Consider the following 20,828-nt stretch of genomic DNA (forward strand, 5'->3'; position numbering starts at 1 on the left):
GCTGTGCGGCGGCCCTCAGCCACACTTTGATCGATCTCGTCGGATCATACATGCTGGATATTTTCGGGCCTATTCCGCATCGACAGAAAGTCCACGAGCCGCGACTCACGATACAGCACTCGCAACGACGACAACCACCAGCGTCCAACTATCTCTTGACAGCCTCGTAGAGATTTATCGCTCACATATCTCTGCCTCCCCACCTCCTAGTAATCCACCCATCACACCACAATGGCCGACGACACGCGGAATACCGTCGATGTGAATGCGCTTCCACCAAAGCCCCGCGCGCCCGCCAACACCATGCCCGGTGGCACAGCACATACAGCAGGAGGCGAAAAGACTTCAGACGGTGGTCCCACATACATCGACGCAGTACGGAGTCTCGGACCAGAATACTACTTAAACTTCCACAAGCGACCATGTGTAAGAGACAGTCAATTGCAAGGACTCGCAGCAGGGTTTGCAGGAGGAAGCTTAGCTGCTATAATAGGCAGTACGTCGCCATTGCTTTCTAAACGAGACCTGCGGACAATGTACTAAAACCTATCACAGAGCCGGTCATCACAGCCTCCAACTGGGCCGTAGCAACCTGGTGCGGTGTGTCCGTCGTCTCCTACCAAGTATGCCAGTACTACCGATCGAAAGAAAAGGCCGGCATAAAACAAGCACAAGAGCTCATGGAGAAGAAGCGCGCAACTATCGAGGCGAAGAAAGAGGCACGACGGAGAGCGAGGGAGGAACAGGATCGACTAGAGGCAGAACGAAGGGCAGAAGAGGAGAGGAGAAAGAGCTGGAGCTATTGGTACCAGAAGAACGTCAAGTTTTGGTAGAGTGTAGTAAGCATGAGGGCTTGAGAGATATGATGCCATGTACAGTTGTGTATAAGAATATGTACTATATGCGCCTTGACGCGACATGAATTACGTGGTATGGGTCACTTGACTATCTTCTCGCATTATCCGACTCTGATGACCTGTCCACAATAATGCCCCCAGGAGGACCTCCTGGTCATAGCCATGTTCAGTGACTGTATTCTCGACATGGCCTGCGGCTACTAGGATATATGTACCTTCGCCGTCCTCCCAGACTGCAACAGAGTGGTTGAGCCGATTCTCTACAGCCATGCAGTTCTCGTTCTAGGACATGGCACCACTCTCTTCCGGCTCTATCTGCCGTGTGATTTTCAATAGCGGAAGGGACAAAAGTTCGATAGCAAGACTTGTGTCTGCGCGGCTAGACGGAACCTTCACGACAACAACCAGCATCCGGCTTCCACCTAGGTATACAATCACGAGCACTACTACTACAAAGCTCACATTCCTCGACGAGTCATTCTGATCAATCGGGGTAAATACCAGCTGCACCAGCGGAGCCTGAGTCTATCTACAGAAGAGAAGCGGACTCAGGATCTAGGCCCAGAGTATCGTCAGTACAGTGATGAACTGAACGATTGGATGATGCAACATCTGAGCTGCAACCCGGAGAGCTACGATAGAACGAGTCTCGAGGCCACGAAAATGCTCACGAAGATTGGTGGGAATCCATCTTAGGTCGATATGGACGCAAGATTTGGTATCGACGCTTACACCCAAAGCACTTCTTGGCTTCACTCTTGTTCGGTTCAACAAGCGTCATTCTCTTCAAAGGCCATGTCTCGCCATATCCTCACGATCACCAACTTTTCCCAGCCCGCCTTTTTCCCGCTTGACCCTACCGTCTCCGCCATCCAACCTGAGCCCCAATTTCTTATGCGTTGTTTGACCACTTCCGGTTTGTTTTGTGCACACAAAAGCACGTATGCGACGCCTCGACCCATACTGAGTGTCTCCGGTACCTGTTCCAGCATCCTATTCGTCACTACCATACCATCTTCCCCTCCTGCATACGACAGTTCCAACAGATATGAGTCTTGTTCGAACGATGTCGCTTTCTTTCCTTCTGGTATGGCGTTGTACTTGTTGTGGCTCGCTAGATCAGGCAACTCGGCCGGTACATATGGCGGATTGAATATGAAGACATCGACAGAATGCGGCCGGATAGCACTCGCCAAGTCGCCATTCACGACATCGGCGAAGATGGAGCGCCCATCCTGCTGTTCCTTGATCGCATCGCGAACCGTTTGGGAGGCAGCTTTGCAGGCGAAGCTGTTGATATCAACCCCAAGTGTCAGTACGTCGTGGCGGTTGAATATTGTGCGCGCATTCGCAGCGACGAACGCCAATACGACGCCTGATCCTACGCCCACTTCGAGCACCAACGGTGGGGTTGTGGAAACATCTCCAAATCGTCCCTTTAAGTATGCAGTTTCCGACGCAGAAGAGAGCGTGTCGAGTAGCAGGTACGAGTCTTCAGCCGGTTCGTACACGCGATCAAAACATACATGGGATGTGGATGGTGTTGGCAGCATGGTCGCGATTTTGTTTCGAGATCGGAGGTGTCGGTGTGGGCCAATTGGAATGGAAGGAGCACCCTAGTCTAGAGTAGAGCCGAGGCTGAGGTCATCACTTCTCGAATGCATCACAGCTGCTCTGCCACAATCTTTTGAATCTTCATCCATTCTTTTGCAACAATGAGAGCCTGTGCACGGTTACTGGCTACCGCGACAGATGCGGGCGCATCGAGGCCCTTCAAGCCGGCACCTGCTGCCTTGTTGCCACCAATACCACTTTATCGACGTCTGCTACGCTCGCATAGGAAAAGGCTAGGCGTGGAGGAGCGATTACTTGGGGACATGTACGTCAAGGCCGAGTTCAGGGCACACAGGGACGTCGAGAACCCTGTGCAAATAGTAAGTCATGCACATTTTTGGACAGTCGCTTTGCAATGTCACAGATTCTAAGTTCCATAGATTGGGTTTCTGTCGGAATGGCAAACATACTGCCAAATGCTAGAGGGAGACTCGTGGAAGGAAGCCAAGATGGACAAAGCTAAGATTGACAAGATGAGCGGTGAGTTTTATGGACTGGTACAAAGACACACACTGACTGGATCACAGACCAACAAATTGGTCAGCTCTATGAGCTCATGCAACAGATCAAGAACCAAGCTCAGGAAGATGCTGATGCCGAAGAAAAGCGCGTGACAGAATTGCTCGACAAGAAGCCTTCGACCGAACAGTGATCGCAACGTGTGTGAATCTCAGTTTTCATTCAACAACGTCCAATGGCAAACGTGGCTAGCTTCACGCCTACCGATGAATGCGTAAACACGAAGAGCTTGGATACTTCACATGGTACTCCAAGATGTACTATATATCAGAAATACCAGATCAGTCTCCAACATCTTCTCACGTCCACCTCTTCCGTCGCTCCATGATCGTTGTCCATCTAAGAAACTTCGCTTCACAACCTGAAGCCTCTCAGGTGCATCCCAACTTCCTCCAATAAGTCCCAGTCTTCGACGGGTACAGAATTTTTCAAAGGGAAAAACGCTATCAATACTGGAATTTCGTCTTGCGATTGATTATTCGAGAGTTATATCTCGTGCAAAGTCTTTGCTTACCGGATATGTGTGGTTGTACCCTATACGATTCTCCAACATGTGGCCACTCCTGGATTTCCATGAGTCAACCTTGCGGCTTTCTCTCCGATCTCCTCAGCTGTCCATATCGCCAAACCTATCAGACTTTGATCGCACCGCCCTACACCTGTCCTATGTGCAACGGCGGATTTGCAGATCGAGAGACAATCGAAATGGTGCAAGGACCTTGGGGTACTAACCAAATGCTTCGAAACCATGTTGGTGGCGGCTATGCGATTCCGGGTCAGTGGGGAAGTGCGCCATTCATGTCTGGTGGATGGAGAGGTCCAGCAATTACTTCAGGAACTACATCTGGCGCTCTGATGCCTATACACCATAGGAATCAAGGCTTCACTTACGATTACCGTCTTACTGGCCCTTATATGCCTCAAAACATGATGTCGCATGCTCCGGTCATCACGAGTGGACCGATGATGGGTAGTTCGGCAATGGTTATGAACGAACCGATAATACACGATAATGGGTTTGGCGGATACGACGATGGCTATATCAGCGATTATGGTGGATACTATGACGCTAGACGCAAGAAGAGGAGGCACAAGAGTCATTACAAGTACAAGTATACGGATAAACCCGTAACCAACTGCACAGTTATGTGAGCTGCTAGTGTGCTGGAGTCTGCGAGATTAGCTGTGGATTTCTGCCTCCACCAAATATAGTAGCTGACTCGTTGTTTAATCAGAAGCATAAGTCAGGATGAGAGTGCCCTTGGAATAGTCCGCCTAAGAGGTAGTCGAGGATGCCAGAGTGAAGCAACCACTGTCCTGGTAGCGAATCACCGGTACGCTTAGCTTTAGGGCAAGACCCTGCATCCAGACCAGAATGCCTTAGCCAACGGCTGGAGCACCCAAGAGCGCCCAAGAATGAGGCGACAAGACGATCCCAATTAGATAACGACTGTGAACTGCATCTCCCGATCGTGTGAAAAAGTCGGCTTGATCACAAGAAAACGTAAACAACTTCCCGTGCTCTTGCTTTGTTCGAAGCGCTACTTCGGCTACGTCATTCGTCACGGGGGCCGGGCTCCTTGTAATCAGACTTCCTAAAACATTAAACTACTTCTCCTGAACTATAAACCCCTCCACGAACCGCACCAAGATCCAATTCAGACCACACACTTCGCAATGGCAACCAATGCGCCTACCTTGATCAACCTGCCACCTCCGCCGTCCGGCGAAGACACGCCTGGTGATGCTCCGTAAGGCACATGCGCTTGGTGGGGCTGAATCAGATAGTTAGACTGACGCTGTACATGTAGAGGCACCCCAAACTCGGTCACGACGACCATGTCTGAGCTCTCCACTGTTGCCATCAAAGACGGACATCGTGGCCACTTTCCCCACCACCGGAATCCTGCTGAAGCTGAACGTGCCGACCGCATCTCGCGCCTAGCGGGTCTGGAGCGCGTTGCAGTCTCGGGTCGCAATCCTCAAGGACTCAACCCAGGGAGCGCAGCCAACCCTCCTCCAGGTTACTTTGATGCAAACAACCAGCCGCAACTCTTCCGTGAGCGCAGCACTGTTGGTAGTGCCAGCGCGACTGGCTCCGTTGGCGGTCGCACAACGTGGGCAAGCGGCAGCGATGTCTACGAGCCCGATCGCATGAGTGAGGACCAGGACATGGACACATCAAGCATGGGGGGCTTCAGTGACGAAGCTGCTTCCCTTGTTGGTTTTGGTGAGGGTGCGCGAACACCAGCTCGACAGCATAGCCAACTCGGTAGCCCTGCTGTCGGAAAGGCAAGCGCTCTGCCAGGTTACTTGCGAGAACAAACCCCGACTAGTCCCATGTCAGGCGTCAGTGTACCTGTCAGCTCAGGATCGACACAGACCATGTCCAGCATCGAGCAGCAGAAGAAAGAGGCACGCATGATGAATGGCATGACGTACGATGACAACGTCGTCGACACGACTAGCCATGCGCCTCCTGCCAGTGGCCGCGACGGAGACTCAACTTCAGGAGACGCCATTCGCGAGCACATGGCACAGCGTCAAGCTGACCAGGATGCTGGTATGAACTATGAGCAGCAGAAGGACGCTTAGGGAAATGCTTTTTGTTTCACTCGAGTCATGCTTTGAGGCGGGCGTTGGGCAAAACTGTTAAGTTCGTGCATGTCTGTCTGTCTACTGTTGACAATTGGTCACGAAATTAGTATGGGCGGAAATTGAGTAGCCTGAGAGCTGCGTGGACATGAGATTAGTTACGAATGCGATGCTGTATGATTATTATCCTTGCTTGGAGTCATGTACCTTAAGCGATTGGCGTGTTCCCCCAGCTTCCGTGTCCATGCGCTTCAGTATGACGTTGAGCGCGCCATTGAATGGCTTGGAGCGACCCTCCGCCGCCAACGCTCAAGGTAGTGCTTTTGTAACCCCGCAAGGCTGTGTCTGCCCTTGCGCCATCATGGCCGATACTGTTGATGGTCATGGCATGCGGCGAATCACACCCCGCATTCTGCAGCTTGCGGCCCAAGTGCTCTGGGCAGGTAGAAGGCCATCTTCTGGGCTTTGCACCTGCAGGCACGCCCTCCCCACCTCATTCCACTTCACATGTCGCGAACAGTCCTGCCCAACTGATAGCTGACTACTGTGCGAGGTCTTGTCACGTCTCCAAGTGCAAAACCCAGAACACATAGTTGTTTACCGTGTGCACGTTTATACTCGTCCACGAATTCCCGTAAACACTTCTTGCGGAGCCCCGCATTCCCCCAAACATAGCCGTCGTCGCCATGGCCGACCACAGCAACGAAGAAGCTATCGACATAAAGGAGACGTCGCTCAACAGCTCCGTGTCTTCCATAGGCCGCACGCCTCCGACAGCGCTCAAACTGGGCTCCAGTCCCAGTCCGGCCTCTTCACACCGCTCGAGCTTCGCGGAACACATGCGAGGAACGCCTACATCACCGCGCGCGTCACGGCAACCTTCGCTCACACAACAAGCTCTGCAAGACCTCCTGAACAACCCACCAACCAAGGGCGGTGACCCAAAGTTCCAGGGACGCGATTGGAAGTCAGTCAGGCTTGGAGAGATAGTCGACCCTGACCTAGTCAGATTTGTTGAATACGACACCAGTGTTGAGGATGCGACAAGCGTGAGTCGGATTCAGTTGTCTCTGTGCACCTGAAACTGACTTGCATAGATACTGGTCAAACACGGCGCTCCTAATGTCGTCCTTCTGCGCGAAGACGCAAACACACGACATGCGACCGGCACTTTCGATTACAGCGACCTGAACGCCTATCTCCTCCTTGTTGTCGGCCTCGCACACCCCGAAGAAGGCGACATCGCGTCGTTTGATGAGCTTGCAAAGAAGGGAAGAGAAGGAAAGCCTATACCACTCAAGGACGTGAAGGAGGTCGGCGGCAGGAAAGAGCCCTTGATTACTCTCGATGAGACAACAGATTTGTCCAAGGCTATAGAAGTCTTTGGAAGCGGCGTGCATAGGGTCTTGGTCGCAGAACAAGGCACCTCAAATGTCAAGGGCATTCTGACGCAGTTGAGATTGGTGCAGTTCTTCTGGGAGAACCGATCAAGCTTCCCAGGTGTCAACCAGCTATACTCGCAGCTGATCAAAGACTTGAACCTTGGATCCAAGACAGTCCTGGCCATCAAGTTAGTATGACACAATTTGAAAGTGGCATGTGACTGACTGGATACTTAGTGGAGATAAGCCTCTTGCGGCCGCTCTCGAGCTCATGAATAACGAAGGCGTATCGTCTTTACCAGTCCTGGACGCGCAGAACAACGTTATCGGCAACATATCACACGTGGATGTCCGCGTAGGTTTCTTCTGCCCCTCATGCGTACTCAGTGGCTGACAACTCCATTTCTAGCTCCTGACAAAATCCACTTCCCTACCACTACTTCGCTCATCCTGTATCCACTTCATATCCGTCATCCTGTCAGAGCGAGGAGTCAACGATGGCAAAGATTCCTTCCCCGTCTTCCACGTCAACCCATTCAGCACCCTCGCGCATACTGTGGCTAAGCTGGTTGCAACTCGCTCGCACCGCATGTGGGTCGTCGATGCACCGTCGCCTGCATCATCTGGACCATCAACTCCTGCGATAACACCTGCGATCGTTGTTCCTCCCTCGCCAATCACACCACTTCCCGGAATGGCAGGTCCTATACCTGTCAATTCGACCGCCCCGACGCACCTTGCCAGCACTGGAGCTGTTGCACCAGCTATCTCTGCATCCGCAATGTCCACCATGCCAGGGGCCAGCCTCTCTGGTAGACTTAGCGGAGTCATCAGTCTCACAGATATCCTCAATCTATTCGCAAGAGCAAGTGGGCTCAATCCCCATGATCCCGATGAAGCACGACGTGCTAGGCGCAGGTCGAGCTCCAGTAGCATGAGGCAGAGCATGGACAGTTCAAGGAGTGAAAGTGTGTCGGCAATTGCAGGACGAAGGAGCAGCGTGAGCAAGCGAGAAGAAAACGCACCCACAGCTCAGGGATTAGGTATTTCCAGGGGACGAGGCTCATAGTCTTGGTTGGACAAAGTCTTGGTCTCTTGAGGGTATCCCATTGAGTTGCAGTATTGATTGGCGTTACCAGCGAGTTGTCGTTCCCAGTCGCTATAGAGTAGGCATGCCAGCTCCTGTACCGCATGCATGTTAATCGGCATCATGATGAGCTTACAATAGTCATTTATTTGCCAATGCGAAAATGCGAAAAACTAAGATATTTGAGTAAATAGAGCTGAAATGGATTGTCAGTTACCAAATTCCCTGTCACATCATCCTACTTTTCTGAACAACAGACCATCATGTATTGAGGATGGAGGTAGCGGCCATTTCAGTTTCTCCACTTTGGCCTCGGTCGGTCCGGCTGGGGTTGAAGCGTCTGCAGCATTTGTCTTCGGTTTATCTTGAGCGTGTGCAGACGCTGTTGTTCTGCTGTCGTGCTTCTTCGAAATGTTTCTTGTCTGTTCATCCTGACGCTGCTCGTATTTGTTTTCAGAAGAGTTGACCGCCGAAACATTTGTTACACATATGGGAGACTTGAGTCGACCTCTGAAGCGAGTCGATTTTTCACATCGTCTTTTTGTACGTTTAGGAAGAGGTTGAAGTACCATGGTTCGTTATGCTAGCTACTTTAGAATCCGTCGATTTTGGGTTTAACAAGCATTCTTTGTAGGCATGCGAAAATATGTGCTTGGGAAGAGGGTTAATGTTAAATTTTGGGAGGAATTAATACATTTGGAGAGATGCTACCATGGAATTGGCGTATTGATTGTCAGGGTGATGAAGGCCGTAATGTTTGTACTGTCGTGGTGCTGTGATTTGTGCAAGAGGTGCTGGCAGATACGTTGTTCAGGACGTGGAAGTAATGAGATGGGTTGGAGATCGATCTATAGTGAGATACTGTAGTTGTATAGTATGTATCTTGACATTTTCCCGCATTATCCAAGCGGGACTTCATTCACGTCATCTTGGACACGCGAAGTGTGATTGTTCTGTGACTTGGAGTGCGATTGTGACCTCGGGTTGAGATGTCGCCATTTGGGGTGTTGGCTGTTTTACAAAGAACATTGGCTCAAAGTAGCGAGGCAAGTAATGTGGAGCATTGGTGTCGGTCTCCATCGGGGAGGCAACATTGGAAGGTGCTATCGCCTAACGGGGAAGGTGCCGCCAAGGCTCGCTTCTCTCACAGGTCGACCAATATTGCTCCCCACTCCGGGTTTCTGTTTCTCACGAACTTTCGAACGACAAAATAACGGCAGTCACTCTTTACAACCAGAAGCAATTGACTACCTCAAGCACTAGCCATGCGTGAGTATCATCCTTCTGGTCGGCTCTTAGGAGGATGCGCGGACTTTTCGAGTAGCTAGGACACCCAGATGCGGGTGTTTCCTAACACTCGAAAACTCGACATCTCCAATAGCCAGGCTTTCCTATAACGCCATACGCTTACATCCACAAAGCTCCCAAGTTCGATCCCTCCGAGGTGAAGGTCATTCACCTCCGTGCGACCGGTGGTGAAGTCGGTGCCTCATCCGCCCTCGCCCCCAAGATCGGTCCTCTCGGTCTTTCCCCCAAGAGTATGCGACAACCTCTTCAAAGAAATGCGTCTGGGCACGAATGCTAATCCGTTCCGCAGAGGTCGGTGAAGATATCGCCAAGGCCACTGGTGACTGGAAGGGTCTCCGTGTCACTGTCAAGTTGACCATCCAAAACCGTCAAGCCGCCGTCTCCGTCGTTCCCTCCGCTTCCTCCCTCGTCATCAAGGCCCTTAAGGAGCCTCCCCGAGACCGCAAGAAGGAGAAGAACATCAAGCACACCAAGTCTGTTCCTCTCGATGAGATCATCAGCATTGCCCGCACCATGCGCTTCAAGTCCATGGCCAAGGACCTGAAGGGTACCGTTCTTGAGATCCTCGGAACTGCCTTCTCCACTGGCTGCAAGGTCGATGGCCGCAGCCCCAAGGACATCTCCGACGACATCAAGGCCGGCGAGATTGAGATTCCTGAGGAGTAAGCGTTAGCACTAAGAAGTGTTCAACGATCACGATGGAACGATACATGCCATAGAGGGTGCTACATAGCTGAATGAGGATCATGTCTCCCACCAGAGTTAGCCATCTCGGGACCGGTGGAGTTTGCACAGCTGCGGCGTTTGGGATTTTTGATACCATACCACAAAAGTGACCCAGGCATACGACAATGATACAATGCATTTGTCAAATCAACATCCAATTCTTCGATTTGCTGTGACTCGATCTCTGTGGACAACATCAGCATGTTTACTGCACATACCATATCTCATTAACTCTGCTGTAATGCTACTCAGTACAGAGGGCTGAGACCACTGTCATCAAATATCCAAGCCAATTCAAGCGACCAACCAAAGCTTCTGTGATAGGTTGACTAATGCTCGAGCGTGAAGATCAAATAAGCATGGTAAGGTCAATGCAGAATGCGTCGCAAGCTCGGAGTTTTGCACGGTAATTCCGCGACTTCGCGTCACCAGTCGGCGCCTGGCAGCTGAACAACCAAAGCAGTCGCTCCAAAATGTCAACAACACGCAAACTTCACCCGTACAATGCGTCGAAGACGGTCAGACGAGCTGCCTCAATTCGCGAACGAGGCTGAATTCCCATCATTCCGCCTGCGCCGCCGCCACGCATACTATCTAGTTGGCTTCCTTTTCGTCTGCTGGATTCTGTATCCATCGCGCAACGCAACACCTGCACCTGGAACTGGCGATAATATAAAGGTCAATTGGTCAAATTATGCGTACAGTGTGTATGCAACCGATCGCGGGGAACTCTGTCATGCAGTTATGGTCCTGGAAGCGCTCGCTCGATTCGGCAGCAAAGCAGATCGCGTTCTCTTCTATCCCGACCACTGGGATACCAAAGTAGATAGCTCCCAGGACCGGGACAGTCAACTGCTTACTTTAGCACGCGATACATACAACGCGAAGCTTCATCCTGTGAAGCTACTTGAAGTGGCTGGTCGTAGTGAGAGTATGTATTACCCAACCACTTACCCATGCGGCGAGACAACACAAGCACATGGCTAACAGCATTGTAGATGGGTGGAAATGGGATGAGAGCGTCACTAAGTTCCTAGCTTTCGGCCTCGAGTACTACGACCGCGTCATCGCCCTAGAATCGGAGATCACACTCCTTGACTCCCTAGATGAGCTCTTCCTCCTCCCTCACACTCCGGTAGCGATGCCACGCGCATATTGGACGGATAGCAAACCCTGGCCACTATCGACAACGCTTATGGTCATTGAGCCTAGTCTTGACGAGTTAGAGAAGTTCAAGAAGCGCATGTTGGAAGGCGGTGACCCTATGCTGGTCGAGATGCATAGGTTTGACATGGAGATCATTAACGAACGCTTCGAGGAGAGCGCATTAGTGCTTCCACACCGACCATACGCCCTTCGTACTGCAGAGTTCACGCGCCACGACCATTCGGACTATCTGGGCGGTGCGAATGAGACATGGGACGCCGAGAAAGTGTACAAAGAGGGAAAGATTGTTCAGTTCAGTGATCGACCGCTGCCTTCTCCCATGGTCATGTGGTCAGAAGAGTCATTGAGGGATATGCAGCCGGATTGTGGAGGCAGCCACGAGGGAACATGCGCTGAGAGACGAATATGGAAGGGCCTGTACGATGATTTCAGGAAGAGGCGGAGAGATGTTTGTAAGCTGCTGAGCTTGCCAGCACCAGATTGGAACAAGATTAAGGAAGAGTTCCGCCCAGCGACTGCGATGAAACCAGCTATTGATGCGTCCTCAAATGAGACTGCTGCTGCTCCCTCTGCTTCTGGCGGACCTCTACTTGGAAACTAGCTAGCCTTGGATATCAGCAGAACCGTGTGCCTATATCTTATGTAGCTCTTAAACATCGCTTGTGTATCCTAGCTTGGATGCTTCAACACGCGGCCCGACTATAAAGTCTGCTAACCGACGCTGACGATGATCTGAAACTGATGGGCAAACGGCGAAAACGGCACGGTTATGCAAGGACGGCAGAAGACATGACAACGTCATCTTGGAGGAGACCGTAGCATTGCCGCTGGTGGTGGCTGTCGCATCAGGAAGCAAGCTGAAGCTTATTTGATTGCTACAAATATACACAGTTTAATTGGTGATACACTCTGATGGCTCGTGACAACAATCTTAGACAAGTGACGGATTTCTGCCATGCAGCGACAACGCGAGTCCTCTTGTTTGATGAGACATGTGGACAGCCGAGTACTCGCCATTCCGCACAACGTATCAGCCCGCGCGCTCGCTGCTCGGAAGGATCCATGGCGGCGCCGCCACCATTCGCGGATCCACCAAAATCTCCGAAGCATCTGCTTATCAGCTCTTGATTGCATCCTTCAACACTGTCGATATCGCAGCTGTCATACAAGAGCCCCAAATGCATGCCTACCTCAGAGTGTCAAGACAAGTATGTCACAACAGAAAGAGCAAGTGAGGTAGCACAAGACATGCATGCTGGGGTGACAGCCGTTTGTTTTAGCGCAGGACCCATCTGCGGCCGGGTGGTGGGGATCATCACCCACCTTCACTCTAGCCCGTACTTGGGGTAGATCATGAGCCAACCCACTAGGTGCAGGTCGTCAACGCGCAGGGTAACCATGACTATATCTCAAGATACAGAAAAGGAGCGTTGTATTGCAGCTAGCAACGCGCACTTCGTATAGGGGTCGCATGGATAAGTAAAAGAGGAGGGGTAGGTTACAGCACGACAGCAGCCACAAGGAATGCGGTACGGGTGTGAAGCCGTGGGCGGCACGGACAGGCGAGCGTGGGACGCTGTTGCAGCAAGGCTTAGCAAATAAGTGGCTGGCTTAACCTAATATCTCACTAAAGGGGCGCTTCCCGGTAGTGCATCATGCGCTTGATGATCTGTGGGCCTGCGAAGTGAATAGCCTAGCTGGGGTGGGAAAGCTGAACTCGTCAGTGCGGAACTCGAGTATGTCTTTCCTCTCTTCCCCACGTTGTGTTGACGCAGTAGATGGATTCCTGATTCATTGCTGATTCACTACGCGTGGTTGTGTAGTATTTATATCCGCAAGCATTCCCGTCCTTCCTTGCAACCATTGCTTGCTTTCTCGATACGGATTCGACCAGGACAACAACAAACACAGCAATGCGCGATTTCATACTGGCCTCCGTGGTCACGGCCTCAGCCTTGTTCGTTGGACAAGCTGATGCTGTCGCCGCCAACCCTCTTCCCAAACCCACGAGCATCACCTGGGGCGACTCTGGCTGCTTCTCTTTTGGATCCGTCGAACTCGATGCGCCCAACCATGAAGTGCTTTCTGCCGCCTTCGATCGCGTTACCAAGACAATCGCAGAGCTGAAATGGATTCCCGCAGCCACTGAAGCCCCGGTTACATCGTTTCAGCCTTTTCCGACCCCGACCGGTGCGTCGAGAAAGAGCAGGAGGCAGTATAGTGCGCCACCGGGAGGAAATTGCACCGGTACGGTCACCAAGGTCAAGGTTGATGTTGCCGACGCCCATGCTCAGCTCCAACATGGTGTTGACGAATCCTACACTCTCGACCTCGCAGCTGGTTCGGATACCATAGACATTACCGCGGGAACCGTCTATGGCGCCCTCCATGCCTTGACAACACTGCAGCAAATTGTTATCAATGATGGCTCTGGTAACATGGTTATCGAACAACCCGTCGCCATCAAGGACGCGCCACTTTACCCAGTCCGTGGAATCATGATAGATACTGGTCGCAACTTCATCACAAAAGCCAAGATCTTTGAACAGATCAATGGAATGTCTCTTTCCAAGCTCAACGTCCTGCACTGGCATCTTATTGATTCTCAATCTTGGCCTGTGGAGATTAACGCCTTCCCTGAGATGACCGAAGACGCCTATTCCGCCAACGAGGTCTTCACCCAAGACATGTTGAAGGAGGTCGTCGCCTACGCCGCCGCACGTGGTGTGCGAATCATCCCTGAGATTGACATGCCCGGCCACGCCAGCTCCGGTTGGGCGCAAATCGACGAGTCCCTACTCACTTGCCAACACAGCTGGTGGTCTAACGACAACTGGGCACTTCATACAGGCGTAGAACCCAACCCAGGCCAACTTGATATCCTCAACAACAAGACCTACGAAGTTACGGCCAAGGTGTACAAGGAAATGACACAAGTCTTCCCAGACAGCTGGTTTCACATTGGCGGCGACGAACTCTTTGCAAACTGCAATAACTTCTCATCTGCCGCCCTCGCCTTCTTCAATAGTGGAAAGTCAATGGGCGATCTCTACCAAGTCTGGGTCGACCGAGCCCTGCCAAACTTCCGCGCGCAGGCAAACAAGACTTTCGTCATGTGGGAAGATGTCAAGCTCTCCGCTGATGTGGCTGCTACTGGCGTTGTCCCCAAAGACGTTGTCCTCCAAGCTTGGAACAACGGCCTTGATCACATTAGCAATCTCACCGCACAGGGTTACCGCGTCATCGTTTCCAGTTCCGACTTCATGTACCTCGACTGCGGATATGGAGGCTGGGTTGGAAACGATCCCAGGTACAACGTCATGGTTAACCCCAATGCGACAGACGGCTCTCCTAACTTCAACTGGGGCGGCGGAGGCGGTTCTTGGTGTGCACCATACAAGACATGGCAACGCATCTACGACTACGATTTCACTTTCAACCTGACCGACAGCCAGAAAGCGCTTGTACAGGGCGCCATCGCACCTCTGTGGTCCGAACAAGTCGACTCTGTAGTTGTATCTCAGAAATTGTGGCCGCGTGCCGCTGCACTCGCAGAACTTGTCTGGAGTGGTAACAAGGATGAGAATGGCAACAAGAGGACCACGGAACTGACACAGCGTATTCTCAACTTTAGGGAATACCTGGTTGCTGTTGGTGTACAGGCTAGCCCGCTGATGCCAAAGTACTGTCTTCAGCATCCGCATCAGTGTGATTTGTATCTCAACCAGACAGCATTGCATGCACCTGTTGCTTAGAAGGCTGGGGTATTTCGTTTCTGTATCGGTGGTTTGACCATGATGATCATGACTTTGCTCTTGGTTGTGTGGGTGGAATTGTGAAAATTGGTCGAGCGATCATGGTCAGGAAGGAAGAGCGACGCCTGCGTGTGTCGCGGATTCGTTTCTTTATAGACACAATTATACCCGTTTTGGTCTGAATATACTATTTCTTGTATAAATTGAAACTTGGATATGCCGTGCTCTGTTGCTTTGAACTTCGGTAGTACTGAATGATATCTTCGTGATGAACCCTTGTACACTTGGTCAACAAGCTTGTGCTCTTAGTCGATCTATCGTGCAACAGATGGATTTGATTTAAATGACTATTGTTGGACCTGCCCTAAAGATCACAACTCCGTTTAACATGCTTTCGTGAATTTGAAATGTGCACAGTATCTTCTGTCGCGACCCATGCTCCTATTCTTCGGGTATCAATTTCGCGCCCCACATTCATTGCTCCCTCCTTCGCCTCGTCCGTTCTTCCTTACTTACGGCGACTTCAGGTTCTTGTCTGCGAGGACTTCATTTGCAGCGGCCATCTCTGGGCTGGTAATGTCCTTCTCGCCTAACGTTTGCGAGTTGGAAGTATTGTCTGAGCTGGTAAATGGCTTCTTCACAGCATCCTTGAGCTTCTCAGTAGTAGTTTTCTGAAGCGAATTGTTGTCATCTTCGGTAGATGTAGAGGTAGATGTAGAAGTAGAGGCTTCAGGAGCGATAGGTTCTATGGAGATGTTTTAGTATCTTTGTCAGATATTTGTGCGAGTGAGTAGGCAACAAATTTGAGTGGTAAAAGGACGCTAATCGGATATGGACGCAAGGACGAGTACGGACCTTGGAATTGGAGGTCGATGTCGTCACGGGACGGGCCATCAACATCAACGTGAGATGGAGTAGTGCTTGTAGCTCCTGGAAGTCCATTGACGGGAGGCTCTATATTGTGTTAGCGTACGTGTGCTTGTACATTGCTACACAACCGGCGACAACGCCGTTGGAGAATAGCACAAAAATGGGGCAACGTAGTCGTACCCTGGAACTGCGCCGTGTGGTCGGTAGTAGCCATAACTGATGCTATAGGTTAATTCAAGGTTGACTAGGTTGGGATATTCAGATGATGGTAATCTGACGTGTCGGACTTACGTCCGCGGGGCATTTGGGGTTGTGATATACATTCCCTCGCGCTACGTCACCGGCTGACTGTGCGTGTCCTGGCTGTCGCGTGCTCAGATGATTGGGACTGGCCGAGGCGCGGCCACCCCCGCTATTACGCCTCAGACCCTGACTTGAACCCTGAACTTCAGCACTATTTGGGCCAAGTGCTCGTCAGAGGCGCGCTGCCAAAATCTAGAAGGGGATCCAGAGATCTCGATTTCTTCATGCGGAAAGAGGACAAAGTCCTGAAGTATTGTTTGGCGTGCTTGGCTAAGGCTAGATGGCGTTCTAGACGATCCGGATTGTATGAAGCCCGTTCTCGTAGCGCATACACGGTAAACGAGCCCTTGTACCTTCGTCCAGTTCTGCCAACAGCATCTCCTTTTTGTCATCTGCAGAACAGCGAGCCACTCCAATCCTCTCGAACACATCGTCGTTGGACTCTGTAAGCCTGAAAAGCAGGCACCATAAGATAGTACCCTCATCCGATTTACCTACTAACCGCCCAGGCATAAAGAACAGTCGCTCTTGTGTATGATCGTCATCGAAAGCTACCTCATCATCATACAATGTATCGAGGGAGGCGTGTATTCGTTGTTCTGGGCCCTTAACGTTCTGTTTATAGACGATAGTACTGCCAAACACCATGTACCAGCTTATACCTTCGTCGTGTTTGACACCTTGCAATCTCATAGGCTTGAGACAGCCACGCAGATCTAACCATCTACCTGTCACCGCTCCTGTGATATCTTCAATTGCGTAGTGAAGTACAACATCTTCGGTATGTATCAAAATTTCCTGTGTGGCCCGACCAGTGTACTGTATTAGTCCATCCACAGACGCCCAAGACCAGGATGGCGCGCGGTAACTAGGCGGGCGTGGCTTGGGGCCAGTTACATGCCACATTAGGAACTTCTCAAGATTCCTGCACCACATGCCAGCGACATAAGCGTCTTTGATATAAGGCATCACATGCTTAGCCACACCTGAAAGGGCAACCAACTTGTCCCCTGGGACCGACAGGTTCCTGGGACTGTACGTCCGGACCAACGTGGTCCATAAGTCCTCCCAGTTTGTTTCACCTATGCTGTTCCCGTCAAGCTGTTGTGCAATGCGTTGTCGGTTTTTTGCTTCAGATTTGAGAAATGCTGAAGTATAATATAGACACACAAGCGGTAGCTCTTGAGGAAAGGTCTCACATACAGTATGTTCTCGACACTCCCAGAACAACTGGTCTTGACAAAAATGCAGAACTCGTGGTGCAAGAAAACGCTCCTGGAAAACCCAGCCACGTTTGTCGAGAGGCGAGTGCAGTAGGACATGTGTCCGGAGGAGATAGTCGGTCATCAGACACTCCACATGTCCAGTGTCTGACTGGACATCGTCTAGGTTGACTTTGACGCGCGGGCGGCCAATGTACAGAGGGGCACGGTGTCGGAAAAGGCCCTTCGTACTATCCTCTGCATCTGTCGCAGATATGTTACAGTGAGAGTTTGTATATACCATATCCATCGAGCTTGCTTCTCGGTACCAGTCTTGACGATCATCTCCACTTTGAATTATGCACAGTGAATCGATCCACAGGTAGAGAATTCCCAATTGTCTGGATACCTCAATGGCCTCTTGGAAAGTCTTGGGTAGATCAGCCAATGGGAAACAAAAGTTAGATTCAGATTCCATTGCTTGGGTGAGCTTGAGAGGCATGTTGTTGCCCCAGCAATGGCTTGAAGTAGCATAAGGACCGATTGGTGGTTCTCGTGCTGTGCGTATGAGCCGAATGTAGTTCTTGTCTTCAATAGGGTCGGCCAGGTGTAAGAGACGCGTTGGGTACCAAGTGCTACCGCCCTCAGATGTGTTGCAAGATTGATGTGAACTGGCACACTCTTGCAACCACTTGGCGGCCGTCTGCATAGATTCAGCTGAAGAAGTCCGGTCACTGGTAAAGCTAGATTGTACATCGGAATCCAGAGATAGCGTACAACCTGTTCGATGGTCAGCGCAAGTGTGTTCTACTGTGGCAAGACTTACTCTCATCCGGCTCTAGGATGAACATGTTCCACTTGTCGTAACCTACAAACACGGGATTGTAGCGTATCGCCAAGCTGAATGTATTAGGCATTGCCCAGTGCCCCAACTCCGCAGTCGTAACGAATGCAAGCGCAGGAGTCTCAGCTGGAGAAACCTCACCCTCTCTTGAATCAGCAGTATGGAAGGATTCCTGTTCATGACTGCACAATCTATTCCAAACCGTCTGGCAAATAGGACATCCGTTATTCGCCGATGTAGCAAGGGAATCGCGTGTTGTATGATGACCAAACTTGTAGATACATGTTAGCCTCGTCGAGTAGAGCCGGGTATGAACCACCCACTGCAAGTACTTACCCTGTATTCCGTTCCGACATCACGAGCATGCGGGTAATTCTGATCTCCGAATCTTGTCACCCGAAGGATATGATGACGATGCTGCAATACGCCAACACAAGTATCGCAAAACATCCTTAAGGTGACGTTGTTCAAAGATCGGTAGGTTCATGTTCGGATCTGGAAGACCAGGCTGCAATCGTAAGACATTAGTACCCCGCCACCTATCCTGTCACCTTAGCCGCTGCCATAAGCCTTTCTTTCCTCCCCTCTTTCCAAGCCTTGTCAAGTGCCTCCAATTTTCCGCCTAGCATCTGAACATTGCTCGGCTCAAGCATAACGACGCCTCTTCTTACATCGATATTACGCAGTACAAGTTTGGCACCCATGGCCATGTTGGTGTTGAGCCCATCGATTCCTCGCAGATCCATGGCATAGATCTTGAGTCCTTTAGCATCCTGCAGTAGCAGCTTGAAAGGACCTTTGCTCTGCATGGGTGCTGCAGCCTCAGCAGTCCCCTCGTTCTCTTGTTCTACAACGCGCACAATCTCTCTCCCTTTTGTCATCTCGCCCCGCTCTTGCGCTTCGATGGATTCGACCTGGGACCAACGCGAGTGGCCAATGTCTTCGACGTCAAGCACTTGACAGACAATCGGGCCAGAGACGATGCGGGATTGGATGGTGCCTTTTAGTACATCATTGGGAAACAAGGAGGCTGCAGGTTGACTGAGCGACGTGGTAATGTCGGTGGCTAGTAGGCGGAAGTGGGCGGTCTGCTTGATGGCGGGCAATGGCGTGTTCGGTCGGGTTGTGGAGAGGAAGCCTTGCAGCCATGCTGCGGTAGGATAGAGATGTCGCGCATTTAGGTGCTGTGTTAGCTCAGCTGCGATATTAGCTGCCATACCGGTAATCAATTGGAATTATGTGAAGTATGTGCGTGGGTTTGCTTCTTCGCGGATAAGGCTAAAGATGTGTGGGAAACGCGACGCGTAGAATGACGTGGGGCGTTCGTTCACGAATTGTGGCCTCGGCCCCTTCACATGAAACTCAAGCTTCAACATCATCCCATCCGCCAAACCTCACAAGACTTTCAAAGAGACAACATTACAACATGTCAACTATAGCCTCTCCCCGCGCCAGTTCCTCAGTCCGCAGCCCCTCATTAACCCGCACCTCAATCGACAGCAGCTCGTCGCATCGCCCACCCCCAGCCGCACGCCGAAACCGCGCCGCTCTTCGCGAATTCTACGGCCTCAAGAATGCTCCCAGAGACGCAACACCAGATGCCAGGATATCCGAAGAATCTTCAGCAACACAGCTTGGGCCAGAAGAAGACGAGACACTCACAGAGCTCGACGCTGCCGACTTCAACGCAGAAGCCTTCGTAGAGAGTTTACTTGCAAAAGAAGGCCTGAAGGGCGTTTTGAAGGTAGAGGCAGACTTGGTATCTCGTATGCTATGACTCTGAACATGGTAGCGGGTAGATCACAAGCTAATGCTGCTTCAGAGATCAGGAATCTAGATAGCGATCGCAAGTCCCTGGTCTACGACAACTATTCCAAGCTGCTCTCCGCAACTAGCACCATCCGACGCATGCGCGGCAACATGGACCCTCTCGCACCGACTACGCATACCCTCGGCCCCGCCATATCACACATCGCCGAGACAGCCGCTTCCCTATCATCCTCGCTACAGGGTAGCCATCAGTCAAAAGAAGAAGGATTAGGCATAAGCATACGTGTTGAGCAAGATGAGAAAGACAAACTGGACATGAACAAGAAGCGGAGACAACAAGACACGGTCAGGTGGGTATTGGACACACCGCGACGTCTGCAGGACATGATAGATCGAGACCAAGACGACGACGCAGAAAAGGAGTGGCAAGAGGTCAGTAGGATACTCGACAAGTGGAAAGGTGTCGCTGGCGTACAAGAGCTCAGGGAGCAATGCGAAGCCATTATGCAGGATGAAGACGACGAGGAAGACGAATCAGAATGAGGCATCTATTCTCTGGGATAAAGAAGACACCTTGCTCATCACAACATGAATGCTCCTGCACAAGTAGGCAAGCATGATGCGACCAATCATACAACCACCTCGTACCCTGCCAACATAGGTAAACGGCCAAAGGGATGCTCGCGTAGGACTCCAAGACACTGCAAGCCGCATACCAAGCATTACCACTACCCAGCGTTCAAGCCGCACCAACAAATATCTGGGGCCTCACAGCAGCTTTGCCAAAGCTTAACGGTATACATACCACGTGTCTGTTCAGCTGCTACCT

At 51.3% G+C, this 20,828-nt stretch overlaps 14 protein-coding genes across 14 annotated transcripts; 9 read left to right on the plus strand and 5 right to left on the minus strand.

The window, feature by feature from the left end:
• Positions 1–14: 14 nt before the first annotated feature.
• CC77DRAFT_1016895 (cytochrome oxidase biogenesis protein, Cox20 subunit) lies at positions 15–940 on the plus strand. Its single transcript, XM_018524297.1, has 2 exons — positions 15–496; positions 556–940. Exons 1-2 carry the CDS (start codon positions 232–234, stop codon positions 831–833), a joined length of 543 nt encoding a protein of 180 aa, XP_018389942.1. The 5' UTR covers positions 15–231; the 3' UTR covers positions 834–940.
• A 684-nt stretch (positions 941–1,624) lies between these two features.
• Positions 1,625–2,410, minus strand: CC77DRAFT_927315 (hypothetical protein; the record flags this gene model as incomplete). The annotated part of the gene is made up of 1 exon (XM_018533987.1): positions 1,625–2,410. One exon carries the CDS (start codon positions 2,408–2,410, stop codon positions 1,625–1,627), a length of 786 nt encoding a protein of 261 aa, XP_018389943.1.
• Positions 2,411–2,572: 162 nt separating this feature from the next.
• CC77DRAFT_1057741 (acetate non-utilizing protein 9, mitochondrial precursor) lies at positions 2,573–3,123 on the plus strand (the record flags this gene model as incomplete). Its single annotated transcript, XM_018528053.1, has 3 exons — positions 2,573–2,791; positions 2,852–2,951; positions 2,999–3,123. 3 exons carry the CDS (start codon positions 2,573–2,575, stop codon positions 3,121–3,123), a joined length of 444 nt encoding a protein of 147 aa, XP_018389944.1.
• Positions 3,024–4,403, plus strand: CC77DRAFT_529770 (hypothetical protein). Its single transcript, XM_018532035.1, has one exon. The coding sequence runs from the start codon at positions 3,510–3,512 to the stop codon at positions 4,140–4,142; it is 633 nt and encodes a 210-aa protein (XP_018389945.1). The 5' UTR covers positions 3,024–3,509; the 3' UTR covers positions 4,143–4,403.
• Position 4,404: 1 nt separating this feature from the next.
• Positions 4,405–5,689, plus strand: CC77DRAFT_529574 (hypothetical protein). Its single transcript, XM_018532030.1, has 2 exons — positions 4,405–4,741; positions 4,802–5,689. The coding sequence occupies exons 1-2, from the start codon at positions 4,668–4,670 to the stop codon at positions 5,583–5,585; spliced, it is 858 nt and encodes a 285-aa protein (XP_018389946.1). The 5' UTR covers positions 4,405–4,667; the 3' UTR covers positions 5,586–5,689.
• Positions 5,690–5,922: 233 nt separating this feature from the next.
• CC77DRAFT_1016899 (hypothetical protein) lies at positions 5,923–8,282 on the plus strand. The gene is made up of 4 exons (XM_018524298.1): positions 5,923–6,634; positions 6,683–7,155; positions 7,205–7,322; positions 7,377–8,282. The coding sequence occupies exons 1-4, from the start codon at positions 6,272–6,274 to the stop codon at positions 8,034–8,036; spliced, it is 1,614 nt and encodes a 537-aa protein (XP_018389947.1). The 5' UTR covers positions 5,923–6,271; the 3' UTR covers positions 8,037–8,282.
• CC77DRAFT_529578 (hypothetical protein) lies at positions 8,246–8,753 on the minus strand. The gene has a single exon (XM_018532031.1). It carries the CDS (start codon positions 8,624–8,626, stop codon positions 8,288–8,290), a length of 339 nt encoding a protein of 112 aa, XP_018389948.1. The 5' UTR covers positions 8,627–8,753; the 3' UTR covers positions 8,246–8,287.
• Positions 8,754–9,278: 525 nt separating this feature from the next.
• On the plus strand, positions 9,279–10,409 carry CC77DRAFT_1016900 (60S ribosomal protein L12). Its single transcript, XM_018524299.1, has 3 exons — positions 9,279–9,323; positions 9,476–9,592; positions 9,652–10,409. The coding sequence occupies exons 1-3, from the start codon at positions 9,320–9,322 to the stop codon at positions 10,026–10,028; spliced, it is 498 nt and encodes a 165-aa protein (XP_018389949.1). The 5' UTR covers positions 9,279–9,319; the 3' UTR covers positions 10,029–10,409.
• Positions 10,410–10,490: 81 nt separating this feature from the next.
• CC77DRAFT_955519 (glucose N-acetyltransferase 1) lies at positions 10,491–12,146 on the plus strand. Its single transcript, XM_018535480.1, has 2 exons — positions 10,491–11,019; positions 11,087–12,146. The coding sequence occupies exons 1-2, from the start codon at positions 10,593–10,595 to the stop codon at positions 11,854–11,856; spliced, it is 1,197 nt and encodes a 398-aa protein (XP_018389950.1). The 5' UTR covers positions 10,491–10,592; the 3' UTR covers positions 11,857–12,146.
• Positions 12,147–12,939: 793 nt separating this feature from the next.
• On the plus strand, positions 12,940–15,194 carry CC77DRAFT_1016903 (hypothetical protein). Its single transcript, XM_018524300.1, has one exon. The coding sequence runs from the start codon at positions 13,169–13,171 to the stop codon at positions 15,008–15,010; it is 1,842 nt and encodes a 613-aa protein (XP_018389951.1). The 5' UTR covers positions 12,940–13,168; the 3' UTR covers positions 15,011–15,194.
• A 175-nt stretch (positions 15,195–15,369) lies between these two features.
• On the minus strand, positions 15,370–16,138 carry CC77DRAFT_1016904 (hypothetical protein). The gene is made up of 3 exons (XM_018524301.1): positions 16,061–16,138; positions 15,866–15,964; positions 15,370–15,755 (listed from the first exon to the last, which is right to left on the minus strand). Exons 1-3 carry the CDS (start codon positions 16,092–16,094, stop codon positions 15,523–15,525), a joined length of 366 nt encoding a protein of 121 aa, XP_018389952.1. The 5' UTR covers positions 16,095–16,138; the 3' UTR covers positions 15,370–15,522.
• A 333-nt stretch (positions 16,139–16,471) lies between these two features.
• On the minus strand, positions 16,472–18,302 carry CC77DRAFT_1028363 (HET-domain-containing protein; the record flags this gene model as incomplete). The annotated part of the gene is made up of 2 exons (XM_018526441.1): positions 16,472–18,165; positions 18,212–18,302. The coding sequence occupies 2 exons, from the start codon at positions 18,300–18,302 to the stop codon at positions 16,472–16,474; spliced, it is 1,785 nt and encodes a 594-aa protein (XP_018389953.1).
• A 365-nt stretch (positions 18,303–18,667) lies between these two features.
• CC77DRAFT_1016907 (hypothetical protein) lies at positions 18,668–19,539 on the minus strand. Its single transcript, XM_018524302.1, has one exon. It carries the CDS (start codon positions 19,444–19,446, stop codon positions 18,769–18,771), a length of 678 nt encoding a protein of 225 aa, XP_018389954.1. The 5' UTR covers positions 19,447–19,539; the 3' UTR covers positions 18,668–18,768.
• Positions 19,540–19,655: 116 nt separating this feature from the next.
• On the plus strand, positions 19,656–20,542 carry CC77DRAFT_1005518 (hypothetical protein; the record flags this gene model as incomplete). The annotated part of the gene is made up of 2 exons (XM_018523353.1): positions 19,656–19,995; positions 20,052–20,542. The coding sequence occupies 2 exons, from the start codon at positions 19,656–19,658 to the stop codon at positions 20,540–20,542; spliced, it is 831 nt and encodes a 276-aa protein (XP_018389955.1).
• Between the last annotated feature and the right edge of the window lie 286 nt (positions 20,543–20,828).

Source organism: Alternaria alternata, assembly GCF_001642055.1.
Source record: "Alternaria alternata strain SRC1lrK2f unplaced genomic scaffold CC77scaffold_3, whole genome shotgun sequence".
In the NCBI taxonomy this organism is placed as follows: Eukaryota; Fungi; Ascomycota; class Dothideomycetes; order Pleosporales; family Pleosporaceae; genus Alternaria; species Alternaria alternata.